Source organism: Benincasa hispida, unplaced genomic scaffold (genome assembly GCF_009727055.1).
Source record: "Benincasa hispida cultivar B227 unplaced genomic scaffold, ASM972705v1 Contig400, whole genome shotgun sequence".
In the NCBI taxonomy this organism is placed as follows: Eukaryota; Viridiplantae; Streptophyta; class Magnoliopsida; order Cucurbitales; family Cucurbitaceae; genus Benincasa; species Benincasa hispida.
Window position 1 is genome coordinate 1 of NW_024064835.1, and position 9,859 is coordinate 9,859.

The 9,859-nt window shown below is 34.0% G+C and overlaps 2 protein-coding genes across 2 annotated transcripts; both read right to left on the bottom strand.

The window, feature by feature from the left end:
- Positions 1–1,443: 1,443 nt before the first annotated feature.
- LOC120069458 (AAA-ATPase At3g50940-like) lies at positions 1,444–3,163 on the bottom strand. The gene has a single exon (XM_039021224.1). The coding sequence runs from the start codon at positions 3,072–3,074 to the stop codon at positions 1,587–1,589; it is 1,488 nt and encodes a 495-aa protein (XP_038877152.1). The 5' UTR covers positions 3,075–3,163; the 3' UTR covers positions 1,444–1,586.
- Positions 3,164–7,010: 3,847 nt separating this feature from the next.
- On the bottom strand, positions 7,011–8,741 carry LOC120069459 (AAA-ATPase At3g50940-like). Its single transcript, XM_039021225.1, has one exon. It carries the CDS (start codon positions 8,691–8,693, stop codon positions 7,212–7,214), a length of 1,482 nt encoding a protein of 493 aa, XP_038877153.1. The 5' UTR covers positions 8,694–8,741; the 3' UTR covers positions 7,011–7,211.
- Between the last annotated feature and the right edge of the window lie 1,118 nt (positions 8,742–9,859).

Consider the following 9,859-nt stretch of genomic DNA (forward strand, 5'->3'; position numbering starts at 1 on the left):
TTCTCCTATCCCTAAATTGGTAGGCGTGAATTTCATCTTGTACCCTATGTCCTCACTATCTACCCGATCTTACCCTTGAAATGAGAGGCTTATTGAACTGGCACTGTTGAGACAACCCTCACCTATGAAAATCTAAGGATAATCCCGAATAAACAAGAGTTAATAGTTAGCTTAGCATTAAGATCGAGTTACCTAGGTCATCTATGCAAAATAGTCAGTCTTAAATAGTAAACAACGTTATAAAGTAAGAGTGATTCATTTCTTGGTCTAATCTTACGCAAACTCATTACATAGGACGCCTCCACTTCTCATGTCAATACATGAACAAATCAGGATCACTTCGTTTGTAGCACCTTACAACAAATTGTAACAACCACAGAGTGAGCCGCATTCAATAGTGTTAACAAAATAAGGCACCCAACCTTATTCGTATACTATAGAGCATTTTGATTATTTACTTAAACTTGTTCCATATTTACGTCTCCACATAAAGTTCAAGTATTCATATAATAGTCATAGATCTTAGTTTATTGGATTTCATTTTCACAAGTGCAATTTACAAATTCAATAACAACTTTATTGAATAAATATTGATAACATCTTTATTGATAATAGAAAAAGTTTAACTTTATAAATCGCGAGTTTTAGAACATACAACCCAACACTAAGTTACTAATATTTAGAATAAAATTTTGAATTATAGAATTATATTAATCATATGCAATAAATATTGATATCGATCTTGATGGAAAAAATTATATCACTTAAGCTTGATGGCTCTCAATCGTCATAAATTTAGTTTCCAAGTGACTATAAACTATATCTAAATAATTTATTATACTAATTTATCGAAATTAGAAAAAGCATTGTAATATCATAAAATTACAAAAATATCCTTAATGATTGTTCAGGTCATTACAACATAACTGTATAATTTTTTTTTTTTTTTTTTTTTTTTTTTTTTTTTGAGGAAGTATAAGTTTTCTTCCTTCACTAATGAAAAAACATGCCTCATTTGTAGTTTGTTTCTTTGGAAGAGAGAAATGTACAATAATACTCTAAAAATAAAATAGGGAATTTGTAAAAATAGAAAAATAAAAAAAAACTATTTACATAAAATATTAAAATTTTAATCTTCTTTGATAGATGCGGATAGAAGTCTATCAGTGTCTATCAATTATAAAAATTTATAGAATTTTATCATGTCTATAAGTGTTTTTTTTTACTATTTTTTAAATAGTTTGACATTTTTTTTACTTGTAAAAATTTTCAAATAAAATACTACCTAGATACACATATTTATATGTATCTCACATAATTGTCCAATCATATTTTTTCATGTGATAAATTCTTCATAATTCTTTTTTTAATTTTTTATTTATATTTTCTGATACATCAAAATATTACTAGCAATACTTGAATGTATCATGAGAATTTAGGATGTACCAAAGTACTACTAGCAATACATTATATATAGTGGTACATTGTGATTGAGCAATTAAGAATTTACTATATAGTACATTATAATTGGACAATTACCTTATTATTAGTTTTTGTTTTTTCTCTTTGAAAGATTTAAGTTATTATTAGTTCAGTCTTCGGGCCACTATACCATTTTCTTCCCCTTCATTATCTGCTTCCATCTCCTCCTTCTCTGGAGCTTCCGGTTCAGATTGAAGGATTTTGGCCTTCGCTTCTTCATTTCTCCTTCTTTTAGCTTCGAGAAAGTCCAACAAATCGCTTAATGATTTATCGTCGTCGTCCCCTTTCAGCAGCTGCTCCGCCACCTCCGCCGGAGTCACTTTTGCGCTCAAAATCGACTCCTCAATCTCACAAAACAACTCATGGTTCTCAATCCCAAGATAATTGGACGCCAAAAGCCGAAATCCACAAGGACTGCAATACGACATGTGAACATGAACGTCCATTCTTCCCGGCCGGAGCAATGCCGGATCCAACTTCTCTTTCTGGTTCGTCGTTAATATGATTATCCTCTCGTCGCCGCAGCTCGACCACAACCCGTCAATGAAATTCAACAAACCCGATAACGTCACCAGTCCTCTTCTCCTAGAAGAAGATCGTTTTTCTTCTTCTTCAGTTTCCGACTGACGATCTTGAAACTCAGTCGAACAATCAATATCCTCCACCACCAAAATCGAACGATTCCCCATTCCGATTAGCAATTTCCTAAGATCAGAATTACAATGGATCTCTGTTAATTCCAAATCATACACATCAAATTTCAAGTAATTCGCCATTGCTGCAATCAAGCTCGATTTCCCTGTTCCTGGGGGACCGTACAACAAATACCCTCTCTTCCATGCCTTACCCACCTTCCTGTAAAACTCTTTCCTCTTCACAAACCGTTCGAGATCCCTCAAAATGAAATCCTTAATCTCAGAGTCCATGGCGAGCTTCTCGAACGTGGCAGGGTGATCGAGATTGGTCGGAATCCATAAATTAGAAATATTTGTGTACATTTGACGGTAGTCAAAGGTGTAGATCTTCAAGGTTTTAGAATGCTGCTTCAGCTCTTTAGCCTTGTGGAGTATATGGGGCAAATAGGAATTGAGCACCATTTCTCTGTGTTTCTTGTGAAAACAGAGCTCGAAGGATCGGACGGTGGATCGGGAAGGCAATCGAGGATTGTGGAAATTCTGCCCCTCGACTTGGCTACAGACGAGGACCCAGTGAAATTGGATGCCATTGAAGGTATCTGTAATTTGCTGGTTGCTTTCCATGGTGGTGGTGATGCTCTCTTCTTTCTCGGGCTTGGTGACTTTGAGTCTGTGAGTGGAGGGGGAGACTTTGGTGGCCAAATAGGTGTCGGCGGCATCGTAGATTTGGTTTGGACCGAGGCCGTCCATTTCTTCGATGACCATGGTGAGTTGGGAGGAGAATCGGTTGAAGATGTCTCGGAAGCCATTGTACAAATATGACCGGAGTTGGCGCGGCAATAAGTCGTTGGCGACGGAGCGAGCGAGGACGACGGTGGCAGCCAAGGAGGCGGCGGCAGTAAGAAAAGCCTTGGCGTTGGCGAGATTAGCTTCGGTGGAAGAGGCGTTCAAAGCCATGGCCAAGTTGATGGATGGTGGAAAACGAGGACCGATGAAACAGAGAGTAGAAGTAGAAGGAAGAAGAGTTATGAAAGTAAATGGAAGATAGAGTTCGTTAAATAGATAAATAAATGTAACAGAAATTGGAAAATTGGTTTTTTTTTTTTTTTTCTTTATAAGATTTGAAAAATTTGAAACATGATTTCCAGGAACCATCCATTTGCAAAAAGTGTTTCCTGCATTGCAGGGGTTTTTTTCCCCTTAATTATACATAAAATATATCTTTTTTTCTAAAATTTAAGAATTTCGGTATTTCTAATTTTAATAAGCTAATAGGTCCTTAATCTTTTTTAATTCTCAAATCTACTTCTAATAAAGTTGAAAATTTTTAATGATGCCCTTTTTAATAAACATTGTTAAATTTTGTCTTATATGCAAGATTTAAAATATCTATATCCACATAAGTGTGGAGGTCTTAATTTTAAGAAAATTTTGATAGAAATATTATAAAATATTGTTTTCGATGGATATTTTAAAAAAAATTATAAAATAAATAAATTAAGTATATCATAAAAAAAAAATTAACATTCGTTAACAGTAATAATGTGCTATTAAATTATGGTTTAAATAATATAATTTGACTTTATTAGACAGGTTACTTAAAATAAATATAAATTTGGTGATAAGACATATGAGCATACTGATTATTTATATAGTTAAGTTGTAACTAATGGATGCACACGAGTTTGTGTAGGGATTAAAAAATACACTGATATATCTATATTAAGTTACAACCAAGGTATGATTAGACTTGTTGTTTGAGGGTTGCTTAAGAAAATGCTCAAAGTTGACGCATGCATGTACGGAAATGCACAATTCAAAATATATATAGATGTCTATTTCCCTCCATTGGGATGGGTCCTGTGGCCCCCACCCCAAATAGAGCGGGATCTCCCTATTAGGCGGGAATGGGGAGAGGGAAGTGAAGAAAAAAATTCTCTATGAATTAAACGGAAATTGGGATGGGGAATGCATTCCCCGTTCCCGACCTTGCCTCCACCAATTCCCCTTCCCCGCCCTGATTAGCTTTTACATATTTATTTATTATAATTATCTACTGTTATGTTATTGTTATTTATATACAAATATTATATTTAAATTTCAAATTTGATAACTTTTTGGGAAAGATACAATAATGAATATGTTTAAATTGAATGTTTAAATTTAGATTTATATTGTGAATAATTTGATTTGTATTTATTTTTCTACTAAAAAAATTAATAGCTTTTTTTAGGCCAAAGTTTGAGTAATTTATCTTTTAAATTCAAATTGTCATATAAAACTAACCATAATAAACAATTTAGTGATAAAGTTAATTATTTAATTAAAATTTGTTCACATTAGTGATTTAAATTAATTGACTTTTTATAAATAAAAAAAAAAAGGAAAAAATTCCCCACGGGGAACCCGATCCCCGCGAAATCCCCACATGGAATCCCCGCCCCGATCTCTGTGGCAAATTGGGGAATGAAATGGGGAGCGGGGACGGGGATGGGGAATGGCCTCCCCGACCCCGTCCCGCCCCATGGACATCTCTAGAAATATATACCAAAAAGATAGTAATTAACTAAACTGTGCTCGATCTGACATCCTATAACTTTATAAGCACCAGAATAATCGCATGCAACTATTAGAGAAATCACTTAAATAGTTCCATTCGATGATCTCAAAGGGGAAGAATAAGTATATATGAACTATATCATCACATAATTGACTTAGGCATCAGAATGTGGTAGGCTTAACACCAAATCGATGCAAAGATCTCTATTGTAGATTAACTCAGAAAGCAAGGTCAGACTGAGAGAAGTCGATTGAAGGTCAAGTCCACAAAGGACCCACCCTACGAAGATAGCAAATGTTGACGAACTTTGAGCGCCAACATGAATTTTTTTAAATACAATAATTTTTATGGTGGAGATTGAATATTTGACCTTTAGAAAAGAAAATTATACCGATTATCATTAAACTAAACACTTAATTAAAGGACTATTTGAGCACTGTTATTAAGATATCAATTGTTCAAATCTTTTGGGAAAAAAAAACGAACAAAGGATGCTAGAAATAAAAAGGGAAAAAAAAAAGGAATAAAAGACTTTCCCTTTTTTTCAAAGGACAATATAAAACTTTTGGTAGCAAACAAAAGTTTAATAAGAGAACCATACATCATTTAATAGGTAATATTCAAACTCTACTAAAAAATACATTATATTCAAACTATCTATGTGTATAATTTTCCATCGCATTAATTTTTTTAAAGCACCAAGTTTCTTACCTTTACAAAATGCTTGAAGTGACTTTAAAATAATAATTGTTTTACAAATACCGTACATTTTAATCTACTAAAATGATCTATAAACTTCAAAAACTATTAACTTCATATCACATGGCGGATAACAATACAACCTCATAGAATAATTTTTATTGTTTGAGAAGTGAACCTATTAAAATTGTTATTATATTAATCCTTTTAAACTAATGCTTTATTATTATTATTATTATTTTTTTTTTGTGATAGTAATAATTTGACTTATAAAATATTCCAGAGAGATTGAAATATAAGCTTTAAAATGTAAATAATAATAATAATAATAATAATAATAATAATAATAATAATAATAATAATAATAATAATACAAATTAAATAATATTAATAACGAAAGAAAATTCCAAATTAACCACCACATTCTGAGTGGGACCGAGACGTGGCAACCAAGGTACGACTTCGGGTCGCCGAGGCGATTAGTCGTTTACTGACTTGAGCAAGTCTCCTTTCTTTGGTTAAAAAAATGAGAGATTTTTTTAATAATTTAAATATTTATTTATTTAAGCTAATTTATTCTTCTCACCTCATATATATATATATATATATATATATATATATAACATAAATAATACGCTAAGGAAGCATTTTGGTCTATTGGGTGGAATTGATAAGAAATTTAGATCGGAGATGTATTGATGCCAACAGTGGCGGGCGATAAAGGCGATTGGTGTAAGGCAAACCAAAAATATTATTGAAGATGTTTTCATTGTTTTTTTAAATTAATTTTTAAATTGTCTCTAGTATTTAAAAAACAAATAATTAGTAATTAAATCCCAACATAATCTAATTTGGAGGACATATATTAAATTTGTGAGTAGATATACCCCACACTAATTGAAGCAAGCATGGGATTAAGAGGGAAAAATTGAAAAAATTAGGTAGGGAGATGAGCACTCTACATTATGTTTTTAGCCATAAACTATAGAATTCAAAAAATGCTTATTTTTTCAATAGATATTGTCGATGGTGCTTCTAGACCGTTCTCTTTAATTATTCATATTTGGATGTATTGAGAGAGAACTAAATTAGATATTCATTTTGATAACTAAAACGACTTTGTTATATAATAATGTGTTGAAGTTAAGAGGGATTCAAGTTCCTTAGACCTATGATAAATTGACCTCTTTGTAGGTAGAATTTTTCTTCGTATTTCTACTGATTGTATACTTATATTTGGAGTAGAGAAAGAAAGCATCATGCATATAATATTCTCATACACTAGCTAACTTTTTAAAGTCGAGTTTCAATTCTCTCCTTTTGCTCGCCCTCCCTTGAATTAAGGCATAATTTTTTTTTAGTAAATTTTCAAATTAGACTAATATTATTTTCAATACAAAAATTGCCAATTAGTATTCATTTGACTACTAGAAATTTGACATTATTCATTTGACTACTAGAAATTTGACATTTTCTTCTTATTTTTATATATTTTTTCTTTTAATGTTGATAGTGAAATTAGTAAACAACTCAAGCAAGTCCAAATTTAGATCTCTCTTTCATGGCTGGTAATGATTCTTGGTCGGCGATTGAGTTTGCTTTTAGTATTTTTCATGTTCTAAAATAACCAAATATAATTTATTATTCACTACATTAAATTAATGAACTTGAAAACAATAGAATAATAATAATACAAGTTTCAATTTCAACATATCTTAGTGTTAAGGTATTTTCTCTTCTATAAAAAAAATACAATTAATTAATTTGAACATAGTGAGGGGTAAATGAGTAAAAATGTTCTTCGTCGTCGTCATCATCGCGGTCACCGGAAAAGATTACTTCACAGTTGAAGCTACTATACCATTTTCTTCCCCTTCTTTCTTCACTTCCTTCTCCTTTTCTCGAGCTTCCAGTTCAGCTTTACGAATTTCAGCCGCCTCAGCTTCTTCATTTTCCCTCATTTTGACGTTGAGAAATTCAATCAAATCCCTCAATGATTTGTTACCGTCGTCGTCTTTCAGCAGCTGCTCCGCCACCGCCGCCGGAGTCACTTTAGCACTGGAAATCAATCCCTCAATCTCACCAAAAAATTCATGGTTCTCAATCCCAAGGTAATTGGACGCCAGAAGCCTAAATCCACATGGGGTGCAATACGACATGTGAATATGAACATCCATTCTTCCCGGCCGGAGCAATGCCGGATCCAGCTTCTCTTTATGGTTCGTCGTGAATATAATAATCCTCTCGTCGCCGCAGCTCGACCATAGTCCGTCAATGAAATTCAACAAACCCGATAACGTCACCAGTCTTCTTCTCCTCGCAGTTGATGGGTCTTCTTCATTTTCCGACTCTCGATCTTGAAACTCAATCGAACAATCAATATCCTCCACCACTAGAATCGAACGGTTCGCAATTCCCATTAGCAATTTCCGGAGATCCGAATTGCATTCTACTCCCGCTAATTCCAAATCATACACATCGAATTTCAGGTAATTAGCCATTGCTGCAATCAAGCTCGATTTCCCTGTTCCTGGGGGACCGTACAACAAATACCCTCTCTTCCAGGCCTTACCCACCTTCCTGTAAAACTCTTTCCTCTTCACGAACCGTTCGAGATCACTCACAATGAAATCCTTGATTTCCGAGTCCATGGCGAGCTTCTCGAACGTGGAAGGGTGGTCTAAATTGGTCGGAATCCATAAATCGGAGATGCTGCCGTACATGTTCTGGTAGTCAACGGCGAAAATCTTGAGGGTTTTAGTCTGCTGTTTCAGTTCTTTGGCCTGGTGGAGAATGTAGGGCAAATAGGATTTGAGAACCATTTCTCTGTGTTTCTTGTGAAAACAGAGCTCGAAAGATCGGATGATGGATCTGTAAGGGGAACGGGGATTGTGGAAATTTTCCCTCTGGACTTCATCACAGACAAGGATCCAGTGGAATTTGACGCCATTGAAGGTATCGATTACTTCCTCGTTTCTTTCAACGGCGGTGGTGATGTTATCTTCCTTCTCGGGTTTGCTGACTTTGAGTCTGGTAGTGGAGGGGGAGATTTTGGTGGCTAAATAGGTCTCGGCAGCTTCGTAGATTTGGTTGGGGCCGAGGCCGTCCATCTCGTCGATGACCATGGTGAGTTGGAAGGAGAATCGGGTGAAGATGTTTCGAAAGCCATCGTAGAAATATTCACGGAGTTGGGGGGGGAGTAAGTCGTTGGCGATGGAGCGAACCAAGACGGCGGTGGCAGCGAAGGAGGCGGCGGCGGTAAGAATGGCCTTGGCGTTGGCGAGGTTAGCTTCGGGTATCGAGGCGTCAAAGGCCATGGGTGATTGGGAAATGAAACAGGGAATTTTGAGTCGGAAACAGAGACAGAGTGAGTTTGTTTAAATAAGAACGAAGAAGAAGAAGAAGAAGCATGGGAGTTTCCTTATCTGCGCGTCCCACTGCCGTTCGGATTGACTAAAAAAGTGCAGAAAAGTCTTCGGACTGTTTTCTTCTACTTTTTCTCCATTATCACACGTCTTCCTCATTTCAATATTATCACTTATCACATGGCACAATGACAATAAATAATAATATATGTTATATTATTATAATATTTGAGAAAATAATAAATATTAAAATAAATATAATATAATATATAAATACATTAAATAAATAAATAACAAATAATGAATTTCTCTACTTTCTCCCATTTTTTTAGATTGATCATTAATATTCTCTAATTTTTGGATTGATCAACAATATTTGCGTGTCTTTCAAAACCCACCAAAAGTCACTAGACAATTTGGTTATAGAAAGTAAGGGGTGGAGTCAATGGACACGTGTATAATCTTTAGACATATAGACAATACATGCGATAATGGATAAGTGACACATGACCAATGGACACTAATAATAGGCATCTACATTAGACTTAATTTAACATATTTATAGATGTCCATTATATATGAAATATGTTTTGTTAGAACCTTACTAGGAAAAAATTCATTGGAAAAAAATCATAGTGAAGGGAAAAAGAGTACATATTTCATATAATCTAATACTCTTAAAAAGTATATTTACTCCACCTTATGGAAACATCACTTGAGATCTCTATGATCAAGAGCGACATTATATGCAAAAATGTTGTCAATAACTACATCAGTTCAGTTCCATCATTTTCCTGTCATGACATAATTTATTGAAATCTCATTATTATCTTTATGTATTCCACCTTCCTCATTAGTCATGTCATGAATTTCTTCATGGGTATTTACATCCTCAACCAAGTTCATGAATATTGATTATTTTTCTTTTTCGAGGAATTTTATCTTTAGAACCAACTGGTTTACCACGTTTCTGAAGTGTTCCAGACTCATTAGTGACAACTTACTGTGTTGGGATATCAATTTTCGATGGAACATTTGCATCTAGTATATGTGATTTAGTTACTTTCTTTACATCTATAAATGCATTTGGTAATTGATTTGCTATATGCTACAAATGT